Raw genomic sequence first — 14652 nt, 5'->3', positions numbered from 1 at the left:
ACCCGTGCCAAAAATGCCATTTTTTCTCATCTAGAGCTCTCACATCTGTCACTTTCATTTCTAGCAAAGCCCTGCATATACAACCAGTATGGTTGAAATCGGCGAAGACGAGCAGCGGTGATGAGTTGGTTTGTTGATTCGGGAGAGGGGACCAAACAGCGAGGCCATCAGTCCCATCGGATTAGGTAAGGATGGGGAAGGAAGTTGGACGTACTCTTTCGAAAGGATCCATCTCGGCATTTGCCTGAAGCGATTTAGGGAAATCACGGAAAATCTAAATCAGGATGGCCGGACCCGGATTTGAACCGTTGTCCTCCCCAATGCGAGTCCAGTGCGTTAATAACTGCGCCACCTCGCTAGGTGTAGACGCGGTCCCCCTGTTAGTTGTAGCTGGGTCAATCAGTCAGCGGGGACACTGCCTGCGAACAAGGGCGCCTGTTAGGAGGAGACGGCACTGTAAGGCTGAACGCCAGAATTTCCGTGGGCTCGCATTTTTTTGTGACAGGAGAGTATGACGTGGCCCTGCGAGAGCGTTTGTGACTGCTGAGTGGGGCCTGGCGGCTGCGCTAGATTCAACTTACAGGCGAGCCACGCCAGTGTTTTGGCGTTAGCCTAGGACATGGTGGCAAAACCCAGACGACGACTACAGTATTCAGACTCAGTGGCTGGCGAACGCTGAGAGAGTGAGAAATCCCACAGATGCAGGAGAGCAGCAGGTTAACTCGGGCTTCAGCTCGGTCGCGGGAAAAACTTGGCGCGCTTAGCTGTTACTGAGCGGCATGGAAGCGGTATCAACCATGGCAGAACTGAATTAAATTAGAATTATATTAATACTTTCAGCTGCTGACGGGCGTTGATATATATCAGCGGGGAGAGGTGAAAGTGTTTGTCCCGACTGGGACACGAACCCGGGATGTCCTGCTAATATGGCAGGCGCTCTATCCATCTGAGACACCGAGGGCACGGAGGATAGTGTGACTGCAGGAACCATCTCGCGCACGCCTCCCGCGAGACTCACATTCTCACCCTGTATGTCCACACATTACATTCGTAGTGTCCCACCCCAACACACTCATTACTCGTGGAAGACATTCTTACCAAGTCCCGTAACACTTCGGGGAAAATGTGTGCATCCGCACAGAAAAATGGTTCAAATGGCTCTGAGCAATATGGGACTTAACATCTATGGTCATCAGTCCCCTAGAACTTAGAACTACTTAAACCTAACTAACCTAAGGACATCACACAACACCCAGCCATCACGAGGCAGAGAAAATCCCTGACCCCGCCGGGAATCGAACCCGGGAACCCGGGCGCGGGATCCGCTCAGAAGAAGAAAGTCATGGCCGGTATTGCCAGAACTATATACTTAAAGGGATATCCATATAAGTACATGGCAGAACTAACTGAACAGAATACTAACAATTGCCCAGAAATATAATAAAAATCGTTCCGAGACAGTTACAGAAAATTTAATAACAATTTTAAAAAGAAAAACTCAAGACGACGAAAACATTTCCTCGATCAGGCAAGTAGTTTTTAAGTTATCCGATTACAAGGCTTTCACAGTTAAAACAAATTTTTAAAAAATTATCTCCTCAACGACTTGCCTATTTTTATAAAGTAAATGTTCATGGGTAAACTTCTTGGAGTCCTACCACAAGATAACACTAGATTTTTTACAACTTTATCTCTTGTGAACCACATGCCAGAATGCGCATTCCGTGCACAAAGACGCGAATTTTTAGCAAAATAATTGATAAAACAATGAATGTCGTGGCAGCATATAAAATTGAGTCTTAGATATTGATGTATCAACGTATTTAGTTGTATTTGTTTCAGTACATTAACAATGAAACTCCTTAAAGTAGTGTTTAAATATACAAAATATTGAATATCAGACAGATTAAGGAACATAGTGAAAACCAAGGAAAAATGTGAAAAGCCAAGTAAATTTACATGTTACGTGATGTATTGTGCGTATGTATAGCGTAAAATGAATAATTTTTAAGAACATAAGCAAAAACGTAAGGCTGTTAATTTGTCTAATGACAATGCAAAGGCTTAAATAGCTGGTGGCCATCTTGCTCGTGGCCAGGATGTGACAACTGTAGCAGCATAGACGTACATTTGAGTTGCGACTAAGTGGCATTCCAGTAGTGTTAGGAAGATTTGCACGATATAAAAAGTAAAACATCGAATTTTTTATGTGAAGACTCTTGAAGCTTTTTCTGCTAAAACTTTACTAACATTCTATGACTTTATTCTTCTTGTTTACATATTTGCAGCCCTATGCCGCCAGAGAGTTCCGCATTGTAGCGTATAACATCGTAATCACAGTGAAACATTCTACAGTGACAGTATCAACAAACTAGTCTTTCAGTGGGAAAAATGTGTTCTTCACCAGGGTGACAATGTTGGGAAAGAAGTATCTTGGCATGACTAGGATAGCAAGAAGAGACCAGAGATAAATAACGATCTCCTTACGTCCAGTATTACACATCCGGTTACCACCTTGGCCAACTTACATTCAAGACAACTCTCCTCTCTCCCCCGCAAGGAACCACCAAGAATTTATCAAGGTAACCCATGGGAAGTATCATAGTCTTTACACAACTGCGTCAAATGACATAAAAATGGCGGTAACTCCCTCCCAGCCAAAGGGAGACCAATCAAATGGCAGGATACCGCTCCCCATCCCAAGGACAAATGAGGATCAAGGACCCCCTCAGAATCTGGGGAGCAAAGAGAAAGGCTCAGCCTGTGTGTAATTGTTAATAACGAATTATATCACTCGAGGAATAATTGTTACTAATATTTTAAAATTTCGTACCAGTAGATACCAAACCCAGTCAAGTAAGCACGTACACTCATTTTTTTATATTTCCCACAATTTTATGAATTTCACCCATTTATGTGATTTCTGCCCCACTTCTCCGTTTTTTCCTTTTATTACGCAGTTTTGCAGGGTCGGCATGGTTAGGTACGGATTTGGCAATGTTAATGTTAAGGGGTGGTCTGATGACCTTCCTGCCAATGCCCTGTAACCCCCCCCCCTCCACCCCCCCCCCACCCCCCGCCAGGATGGAATTACTGTACCCCAGATGTCTGTGTAATCCATGGAAGATTGGGAACATGTTCAGATGTCTGCGAGTCGTGTAACTGAGGCAGGGCGTGGGGACCAGACCGGTATTCACCTAGTGGGATGTGGAAAACCGCCTAAAAACCACATCCAGGTTGGTCGACACACCGACCCACGTCGTTAATCCGCCGGGCCGATTCGATCCGGGACTGGCGCGCCTACCTGAGTCCAGGAAGCGTCGCATTAGCGCTCTCGGCTAACCTGGCGGGTATGAGTTCTGCACCCATGTCGCGTCAAAATCAAGTCGCGTATTGTGACGACGTTGTGACAGCATCACAATGTCATATGGCAGACTCATGTCGTGTCATGACGTGTTGTCAACGTCGCGTGTATGGCACTAACGTCATGATACTCTCAGTCAATCACATTGTAGCATGATCACGATTTATTTATCACAGATAAGCGACCACTCCATTACTAGTGTATGTAACTTTATAGTATATGTGTTAGAATCGAACACATTGGTAGAAATCATGGCATCACTTCATGTAAATGATATAATACCAAATTCTATAAGCATTACCAATTTTTTACAACCAAAGGTACTGAGCGTATAAGAAATACCACGCTACACTATTAGATGTGTGCGTCATAGTAAAATTCATCTAGATTTATACTCCGCAAGCCACCCAACGGTGTGTGGCGGAGGGCGCTTTACGTGCCACTGTCATTACCTCCCTTTTCTGTTCCAGTCGCGTATGGTTCGCGGCAAGAACGACTGTCTGAAAGCCTCCGTGCCTCTCTAATTTTACATTCGTGATCTCCTCGGAAGGTATAAGTAGCGGGAAGCAATATATTCGATACCTCATCCAGAAACGCACCCTCTCGAAATCTGGCGAGCAAGCTACACCGCGATGCAGAGCGCCTCTCTTGCAGAGTCTGCCACTTGAGTTTGCTAAACATCTCCGTAACGCTATCACGGTTACCAAATAACCCTGTGATGAAACGCGCCGCTCTTCTATGGATCTTCTCTATCTCCTCCGTTAACCCGATCTGGTACGGATTCCACAATGATGAGCAATACTCAAGTATAGGTCGAACGAGTGTTTTGTAAGCCACCTCCTTTGTTGATGGACTACATTTTCTATGGACTCTCCCAATAAATATCAACCTGGTACCCGCCTTACCAACAATTAATTTTATATGATCATTCCACTTCAAATCGTTCCGCATGCATACTCCCAGATATTTTACAGAAGTAACTGGTACCAGTGTTTGTTCTGCTATCGTATAATCATACAATAAAGGATCCTTCTTTCTATGTATTCGCAATACATTACATTTGTATATGTTAAGGGTCAGTTGTCACTCCCTGCACCAAGTGCGTATCTGCTGCAGATCTTCCTGCATTTCGCTACAATTTTCTAATGCTGCAACTTCTCTGTGTATTACAGCATCTTCCGCGAAAAGCCGCATGGAACTTCCGACACTATCTACTAGGTCATTTATATATATATTGTGAAAAGCAATGGTCCCATAACACTCCCCTGTGGCACGGCAGAGGTTGCTTTAACGTCTGTAGACTTCTCTCCATTGATAACAACATGCTGTGTTCTGGTTGCTAAAAACTCTTCAATCCAGCCACACAGCTAGTCTGATATACCGTAGGCTCTTACTTTGTTTATTAGGCGACAGTGCGGAACTGTATCGAACGCCTTCCGGAAGTCAAGGAAAATGACTTCTACCTGGGAACCTGTATCTAATATTTCCTGGGTCTCATGAACAAACAAAGCGAGTTGGGTCTCACACGATCGCTGTTCCCGGAATCCATGTTGATTCCTGCAGAGTAGATTCTGGGTTTCCAGAAACGACATGATACTCGAGCAAAAAACATGTTCTAAAATTCTACAACAGATCGACGTCAGAGATATAGGTCTATAGTTTTGCGCATCTGCTCGACGACCCTTCTTGAAGACTGGGACTACCTGTGCTCTTTTCCAATCATGTGGAACCTTCCGTTCCTCTAGAGACTTGCGGTACACGGCTGTTAGAAGGGGGGCAAGTTCTTTCGCGTACTCTGTGTAGAATGGAATTGGTATCCCGTACGGTCCAGTGGACTTTCCTCTGTTGAGTGATTCCAGTTGCTTTTCTATTCCTTGGAAACTTATTTCGATGTCAGCCATTTTTTCGTTTGTGCGAGGATTTAGAAAAGGAATTGCAGTGCGGTCTTAGTCTGTGAAACAGCTTTGAAAAAAGGTGTTCAGTATTTCAGCCTGTCTGATGACTCCAAACAAAGCTGCTGCGTGTAACACTGTGCTACGAAAAGTATGCACCTAGAGATAGAGCTGGCTAATGCAGTGAAAAGCATGTCACGTGCTCAGCAGCCCACTGCTCTAACTCGTCCCTCTCAAGAGTGGAATTAAAATTCATTGTGAAAGGATATCAATGCTAAGATTCGATGATGACGTTTCTATGCTCAGTGAAAGTGAAGAAGAATTACAGGATCTGCTGAATGGAATGAACAGTCTAACGGGTACACAATATGGTTTGACAGTAAATGGAAGAAATTCGGAAGTAATGAGAAGCAGCAGAAATAAGAACAGCGGAAACTTAACATCGTGACTGATGACCACATAGTAGATGAACTTAAGGAATTGTGCTACCTGGGCAGCAAAATAATCCGTGACAAACGGAGCAAGGTGAACATGAGCAGCACTGGCAGAAAGGGCTGTCGTGGCCAAATGAAGTCTAGAAGTATAAAAAAACTGTCTTTAATTTGAGAAAGAAACTACTGAGAATGTACGTTTGGAGCACAGCATTCTACGGTAGTGAAATATGGACCGTAAGGAAACCGAACAGATGAAATTCGAAGCATTTGCGATGTGTTTCTGCAGAAGAATGTTAAAAATTAGGTGGACTGATAACGTATTCAGCCTAGAGGTTCTTCCCATAATCGGCGAGAAAGGAATATATGAAGAAGGGACAGTATGGTCGAACATCTGTTAAGACATCAGCGAATAACTTCCTTGGTGATATAGAGAGCTGTAGAGGGTAAAAACTGCAGAGATTGAAATATATCGAGCAAATAATTGAGGATGCTGCGTTGCAAGTCTCAGATGAAGAAGTTGGCACACGAGAGGAAATCGTGGCAGGCCGAATCAGAAGACTGATGACCCCCCCCCCCCCCTCCCCCAAAAAAAAGGATTTTATCTTGCTCTTGCATCTAAGAAATTGTAAGTAGGCTGTTTAGGTTTTTATGTTGGTAACGCCACGTAGCGTTCTGTATAAAAATCACTGACTGTGCTGTGTGCAGTCTGTTGCTGGTTTGCATTGTTGGAATATTTGCTATTGTAGTGTTGGACAGTTGGATGTGAACAGCGCGTAGCGTTGCACAGTTGGAGGTGAGCCGCCAGCCGCCAGCAGTAGAGAGATGGCAGAGTTTTGAGTGCGGACGATCTGAACGTGTGTCCCGCAGAATAACGAAATTTGTATGACTGGATGTCATTGTCTTTTGAACACTGTTAAGGTAAATATATTATTTGTTCTCTATCAAAATCTTTCATTTGCTAACTATGCCTATCAGTAGTTAGAGCGTTCAGTAGTTAGAATCATTTACTTAGTTGGCAGTATTGGCGCTCGCTGTATTGCAGTAGTTGGAGTAACGAAGATTTTTGTGAGGTAAGTGACTCATGAAAGGTTTACGTTTTTGCTTGTCAGGGCCATTCTTTTGTAGGGATTATTGAAAGTCAGATTGCGTTGCGCTAAAAATATTGTGTGTTAGTTTAGTGTTGATTAGAATGAGTAAAGAGAGAAAAGTCTTGTGTACGTTCAGTTCTGCTCAGCTGTTTGAAAATCAAATAACGTAAGAAGTTTACTAGCACTGTAATTCATAAATTTTTCTAAGGGGACGTTTCAAAATCAAAGAATTGTGTTCTTGGCACATGTCGGCAACGAATACTTACGAATATTTCGGCGAGTTAGTCAGCATGTGACCTCAGATAATTTAAATTAGATGAGCAGTTTAAAACTGTAAAGTAATTTCCATGATTATTTCGTTTGGGCTGGTTAGCTAATGCGGAACTTTAATGTTAAAAATAAACTGCTGAACTTTAAAGTTTTTCCAAAATTTTGCCAGAATTTAGACGTTGGTTGAGATAGTATACTGCTCCACTTTTATTTTATTTTAGAGCTTTTGGCACAGTAGTTACATTAATTCAATATAAAAGGGAGTACAATGAACTCTTTTTATTTAACCCAAAAACTCCTCTATATCGTGAACAATTTTTAACTTTTATTCACCGAAAATAAAATTCCTGCCTGCACAGTTTTTATTATTGATTACGGAGTGACTAATTATCAAAGGTAATTGCAACAAGTGCGTATAGTTGGTTCCTAGACATCAGTGTACCCAAATATCAAAAACACCAAACACAAATTCTAGAATCCTCAAGAACAATTAAAACTAGCTTTTGCATTCAGCGTTATTTCAGCATTTGAGTACTTGCACTTTGGGACTCAAGAGCATTTCATTTATAATGCACAGACGCAGAGTTTTCGTCTTTCAGGAACAAGGTTTTTGTCCGCCATTAAGGGTCACGAAGTCTGCGTGCTATAAAATATGGATGATCATCCACTGCTATTTATTCCAATTCAGGCTTTCCCATTGCTTTTCTAAACAGAGTAAGGTATACGTTAACTGACATATATTATGGCTATTCCAGTTCTTATAGTTTTCATATCCCAGCTTGTGAGCCGTTTCTAATGACATTGTCATTGATGGGATGTAGAACCTTACTTTTACTTTCCGTGATTACTGTCCTCTGCCGTTTACCCTCTGCTTTCCCCTCCCTCCTCACGCCCCCCTCACCCGCTCAAACCTCTCGCACCACCTCCGACCCAAATCATGACTTATTATCCAGGAATCTGGAGGTTTATGTAAGAATTACATGTGGTTACATTTGTTAGTGATTTTAGACGTTAAGTTTTTCATTTGGAAAGTATACTTTTCTTTTCAAAAAACCATCCTTCAAATCATAAAGATTTGACTTGTCTTCACAGTAATAATCTTCTTCACAGACACAGGAACATAAGGGCGCTGGTGACCTCGATGTTGAGCGCCCATAAGCCCCAACACACACACACACAGGAACATATTTCGCTTTTCAACAAGTAGCATTTCTTTCAGGTAGAGGTATGATCTCAACCCATATAAAGTAATACGCAGGGATAACGTAATTAATAATATTACTCCACAATATTTCAGAGTGTCCTGTGTTCTTCACATCTATACGGACCCACTGATCACATACTTTATCTTGTTGCTTCCTAATTAATTTCACAAACAACAGTAATGTTGGGTTTAAGTTTTATCGACCTCATGAGAATTCTGCACTCCTTTTTGAAACAGTTTTTTTGCTTCTTAACTATTCCACCAGACAGATAGTAAGTCACCATATCATCATACTCAGGATACTGGTAAAGCTTATGATCGTAAGTCACTATGATGAAACAGCAGCATTAAGCTAAATTTCTTACCAGTAGGGATAATACTGTTAATCTTGTGATGCGTTTTTTTGTCTACCCAATCGTTTATCATCTTCCTCACTATTTCACTCTGTGAAAAATTAACTTCTTCAACATCTGCAAGAAGCTTTATCACAGAATTCTTATACTCTTCCTTTATCTGAAAATTTTCTTGCAAAAACATCGCGTTCGCCGTTTCAAGTGTGACGTCTGTTGATTCCTGCAACAAAATTACATCCATATTAGAAACAAATTTTTCATTTTAAGAGCATACAGCAATTATTCTTCCTCTGACAGCTAGCACACACCGACCTAGACCAAAAACTAAGCGGAATACTGATAAGATACCGTGTTGTAGCTAGATCTAACATATTCGTGTTGTTGCTTTAAAATCTGTGGGTACTGCAGCTAAGAAATGAAAGATCCAATTGAAATATTACATAATTTATTTATCTGAGACCATTCCAATATTTCATTTCATTCGGATGAGATTACAAGAAACATTTTTTGCAGAAGGATTAAAGGAGGGCTTAGATTTAGCATCTAGTTGCCAATGAAGTCGATAGATACAGGGTCCAAGACTGAATTGGTGAACAACGAGGAAGGAAACAATCAGTTTCCTTTTCAAGGGAACCATTCGGGTATTTTCCGTAAGAGATTTAGGAAAACAACAGGAAAGCTGTTCCTAGAAAGCCGGACAAGTGTTTGGTCCATAATCCTGTCCAATGCAAGTCCAGCATCTTATCCTTTTTATGGTTCTGGCCTGATAGTCATACAGTGGAAATGGAAATGTGCGTTTGGCGTCATTGACCGGGAGGTCCCTTACGGGGCAGGTCCGTCCGCCTTGGTGCAGGTCTTACTACATTCGACACCACATTGGGCGACCTACGCGCCCGATGGGGATGAAATGATGATGAAGACAACACAACACCCAGTCCCTGAGGGAGAAAATCCCCGACCCAGCCGGGAATCGAACCCGGGCCTGTTACGACGGCAGCCCGTCACACTGGCTTTTTTTTTTTTTTTAAGAGGAGGGCGGGGAAGGCAGAGTGATCAGGGGTCGTAAAAAAAAGAAAAAAAAACAATATCTCGGCACGTTCCTACACCGAGGTAATGTATATGGGGAAAACGAAAAAAAGAGTGCTTCATACAGGATGTAGAAGGGTGTGCCGCTACTCTCCTTACGCTTCATGATCCAGGTACGTCTTCACGTATATCATGTTATTCCACCGAGAATCGAACTTAGTCTTGTCAGCTCACTCAATGGGTGTCTTCTCCTACCTGTTGATGATCCAGCTGCGTGGAGGGTCGCGTAGGGCACTCCCTAAGTAATTAGAAAAATACTGTCTGTATTTTGTGTTCCGTACGATCTTGCAATGACGTTCTTGTAGGTAGTTCCAAAAGTCGAATACATCTTTAGGTCCTTCGTGAAATAAGTAGTGTACCGCATGCGCACGGATCCACGTAACAGCGTTGGTCTTGGCGCGCGGGAAATACTGTTGATCCGGAAATAGTAGAAACCGAGGTGTAATGTGTTCCGGAGTCACTCGTAGAAAATACGACAAAATTTGTCGCACCAAGCGCCCTACGTCTTCTGCCGCGCCACATGTGAGACGGTGTTCGTCCGTGTCTGGTATCCCGCAGTCTACGCAGAGAGGCGATTCTGCCATGTTTATCTTGTGGAGGCGTGATCGGGTGTTCTGTTTACCATTGACTGTGATATACCATGTGGATCGGACGGCTGTGTCTAGTGGAACCGGGTGAATCGTCTTCCACACCACCTTCCAGTTAACCTGAGGGCTTTTGGTCTCCACAATGTTTGGTGGGCGGCTCTGCAGTAAGACATGATATACATCCCGCGCCGACGCCTGTTTCGTCAGTGCTACTGCGATACGGACATAGCTGTGCTCAATGTAAAAGTTCCCGAAGTAGTAGAAGAGTGGGGGTATGTCTTGCGTCGTCAGTGGGGGCATAAGGGAGGGCGGAACTAAGGACTCCAACAGCAAACCTGTCAAACTTTCCGGGTGGTGGCGCCACAGCTTGATGTGTGAGCTGACATACAGGGCCACAGCTCTGTCGTGGACACGGACTAGACCAAGACCTCCCCTTTCTGGGGGAAGGGTCAGTGACTCATAACTGACTTTGAAGAGCATGCCTGTACTGACGTAGGCTCCGAATGCCGCTAATAGACGTCGCGCCGTCAGTAACGGTATTGGGAGAACACGCGCTATGTGTGGAAGGCGCGATGCGAGGTAAACATTGACGAAGTGTGTCCTTTGGAGAATGTCCAGGATCCGCAGACGAAGGTTGAAGATCTGGACCCGAATTTGTTGTAATAAGCGGCAGTAGTTAAGAGCCGCAGTGCGCCGTATGTCGTTGTGAAACTCTATTCCGAGACATTTGACAGTGCCACGAAGCTGTAGGGGTTCGACACACGCTGGGGTCAACCCGTCTCCTATGGCCATGGTGACGGATTTGGCGACGTTGAGACAGCTGCCGGAAGCCACACCGTACGTGGTAATCCATTCTAGTGCTCTGTTGACATCGTCGCGATTGCGGAACACGAGGACCAGGTCGTCTGCATATGCTGTACATCGAAGTGTGACGTCACGTAGGGTAAGACCGATGAGGCGTTGACGGAGGCCACAGAGGAGCGGTTCCAGCTCCAGGGCATATAGTAACGTCGACAAGGGGCAGCCTTGACGCACGAAGCGGAAAATTGCGACGGACTACGATAGACGCCCGTTAACGAGCACTTTGGAAGTCGCCCCTCGGAGGAGGCGCATCACGACGTCTGTGAATTGCTGTGGGTTCTGCATATGCTGGAGAACGGACGTTAGGTACGCGTGATCCACTCGATCAAAAGCTTGGCTAAAATCTAGTGATGCCAGCGCTCCCGGGATGCGGCGTGCCCTGGCTAGGGCTATTAAGTCACGGTATCGACACAGTGCTGTGTGGATGTTGTTGATACCCCCTTGGGAAGTCTGATCTGGCGAGATGACGTAAGGTAGGGTCGGTTGCTAACAGTCTGGTGAATATCTTCATGTCGCAGTTGACGAGTGTTAGCGGGCGGTAATCTTGTATTCGAGCCCCACCTTTAGGTTTGTGAATCGGTATAATTATTCCTTCTACGAAGGTCGCAGGGAGCGGCACTGCGGGGGATATAAGTTCCCGACAGATGTCTGTTAACTTGGGAGCCAGTAAATGATGGAAAGTTCTATAAAACTCCACAGGGAGCCCGTCCGGGCCAGGAGATTTATTCGCCGCTCCTTTACCGATGGCGTCGATAACTTCGTCTTCCGTAATGTCGTTCAATAATTCAGTTTGTAAATCCTGTGGGACAACGCCGTAAACCAGTTGTGAGACTGCTGTCACCGTCGTTGGGTCTGAACATTGAACAGAATAAAGTCGTGCGTAATGGTCGAAGAAGGCTGCAGTAATATCGCGTTGTGTGGTGTGTCGACGGCCGTCCTCAGTGGTGATGGCATGTATCAGCGCCCGTCTTCGCAGTGTACGTTCTCGGATGACGTGGTACATGGTGGGTCGTTCCGTTGCGAGTCTGTCTTGTGTTCGCGCTCGGACGATCGTCCCTTCGGGGCGTCGGCGCATATGGGCTACGATCTGTGCTTTCGCACGCTGAACTGTCAACTGTCGTTCCGGTGTGGGTGGCAAGGAGGCGCATTCGAGAAGGACGGTGAAATAAAAATCAATGGTCTGCCGCCTCCAAGCAGCAGTCTCACGACCATACGTAATAAAGGTTCGCCGTAGGGCCGGCTTGGCGCAGGTTAACCACCAACTAATGGACGTAGGATACGTTGGGAGGCGGCGGACGCACAAACTCCACGTGTCTTCGATGGCGCGTCGACAATCCGGAGAAGCGAGATGAGCAAGGTTTAATTTCCAGGGATGTCGGCTGCGCCACACCCGTTGGCGACGAAGGGTGACGGCACATATATAGGCCTCGTGATCAGAAAAGGCTACTGGCCACACCTCCGCGTCACTCACCGTTGCCGCGAGAGAACGGGAGGCGTAAATCCTATCGATGCGACTAGACGAGTGACTCGTGAAATGGGTGTATCCTGGTCTATTTCCTCGAATATGTTCCCATGTATCTACCAGCTGGAGATCGCCGATGAGCGTCCCAAGTTCGGGGCACGGTGAATGGCGTGGCAGCTGATCTTTAGGTGCTTGGGTGCAATTGAAATCGCCCCCTAATATCAAGTCATCGTGCCTGCCCTGAAAAAGGGGTGCTATTCCTTCTGCGAAGAAGAGCGATCGGTCACGACGGCGATTCGTTCCGGAAGGGGTGTACACATTGTTAAAGCGCACGCCTTGCACCGTTACGGCCATTCCTCTAGCGTCGGGGAGATATCGGACTTCGTCCGCCTCGAGGCCCTCTCTGAGGAGAATGGCGACTCCACTGTTAGTTGGCGAGGCTTGGGACACATGAGCCATATAACCATACATACCCGGGAAATCGGCGACGAAGACTTCTTGGAGAAACACAATGTCAACGTCTGCTGCATTGAGCATGTCTTGGAGCAGCGACAACTTCGTACGTGTCCGAATGGTGTTAATGTTGAGGGTCGTTAAGCGATAAGTCTGTAGATCGTCTCCTGCGGTGGGGGCCGCCGTCAGTGTCGCCGTAATAGGTGGGGCCTGTGATCTGCTGGCCGCGTCCGCGCCGTCATCTGTTGCTACTCGGGAGGCGCCGAGGTGTGGGAGGAGAGACCCCTCTCCTCATCCACAACAGCGGCCGTAGGATCGTCTTCAATGTCATCCGCCCAAGGTCCTTAAGTTAACGGTGGCTGCGGTAGAACACTTGTGGGCTGAGTGACTAAGGGTGAATCTGCAGTTGTTTCCGGTTGTGTACCAACGGCGGGTAATGTGTTGGCCATCCGTTTGCCCAAGAGAGCGGAATCAGGTTTGTCAAAATCAGTCAAAGTGACCGGTGAGGGCGATCTCGTGTCATCCATTTTCCTCGTCGTTTCGTCGGCCGTCCGGTCGTCAACTTGAGAAGACGTCCGCTGGAGGCAATCGTCTGAGGGTGTGCGACGTCGCTTTTTATGTTTTCTCGGTGACCTTTGTTTGCGGACGTGGGTTTCTGTGTCCTAAAGAGCTTGTGGCTCCCTTATAGCATCCCCCTCAGGTAGAAAGGCAGAGGTCGGTACAACCCTAGAGTCGAGTTCCATTCTCTCGTCCGAATCTTCATGTGGAGTTGATGGGCGGAGTTCTGCAACCTCTGCAGACACCGTAATGGTGTTGGTCAATCCAGGACCGGCGACAGGCGCGTATTCTAACGCTTCCTGTCTTACTGGGGGGTTGTCGTCTATCATGACAGTCGATCGTGTCACCTCTGCGTAATTGAGGGGGAGGTCGTGAGCGTAGGAGGTGGCGTTGTGTCATGTAATGGAAGTTGTGTAACCTGACGTTGAATACACGCCGAGCGCACATGACCCTCCTGGCCGCAACCAGAACAAGTACGAGGTTGTCCGTCGTACATTACTATTGCTCGACAGCCACCTATGACTAATTAGGATGGCACATGTTTCTTTAATTCAATTTTCACTTCTCGGACGCCGCTGAGGACCTGGTACGTCTCGAAGGTGTTCCATTTTTCGGCCACGTGACTAATTACAGTCCCATAAGGGCGGAAAGCTGAGGTAACGACGTCGGGTGGTACTTCGAAAGGGAGTTCGAAGACTCTTAGTGTGCGTAATCCTAGTCCAGCATGGTCGACAGTAACCTCTCCTATGTGACCATCGGAGTGTTTGAACTTGAGAGTGTTCGCTCATCTGTTCACAACTGCGTGACATAACTCGTCATCGACCATCTTGACGTAAACGACGCTACTTGTGATGGATAGGTGGATACCGATGATGTGCTGTGTTGGTATTTGAACTTCGTCACGGATGAATCGTTCGACTTCAAAGGCTCGTGGTAGTGCGTAGTCGGGCTGGAAGGTGATCTTGATGGTAGCTTTTCTGTACGAATGACCCATGGCGACTCAGTGTTAACGGACGCGAGTATTAGCTGCGGCGAGGAAG

The 14652-nt window shown here is 45.8% G+C and overlaps 1 protein-coding gene across 1 annotated transcript in view; it reads right to left on the bottom strand.

The window, feature by feature from the left end:
• The window catches only part of LOC126336076 (serpin B8-like), a 103903-nt gene that overhangs the window by 39822 nt on the left and 49429 nt on the right, over window positions 1-14652 (bottom strand). Inside the window, exon 4 of the mRNA XM_049999556.1 lies at window positions 8618-8825. Coding sequence (XP_049855513.1) covers window positions 8618-8825 — 208 coding nt within the window. The remainder of the gene's footprint in view (window positions 1-8617; window positions 8826-14652) is intronic.

Source organism: Schistocerca gregaria, chromosome 2 (genome assembly GCF_023897955.1).
Source record: "Schistocerca gregaria isolate iqSchGreg1 chromosome 2, iqSchGreg1.2, whole genome shotgun sequence".
Taxonomy (NCBI): domain Eukaryota; kingdom Metazoa; phylum Arthropoda; class Insecta; order Orthoptera; family Acrididae; genus Schistocerca; species Schistocerca gregaria.
Note: the sequence above shows the minus strand (reverse complement) of the source record. Positions and strands in the feature narration are given on the sequence as shown.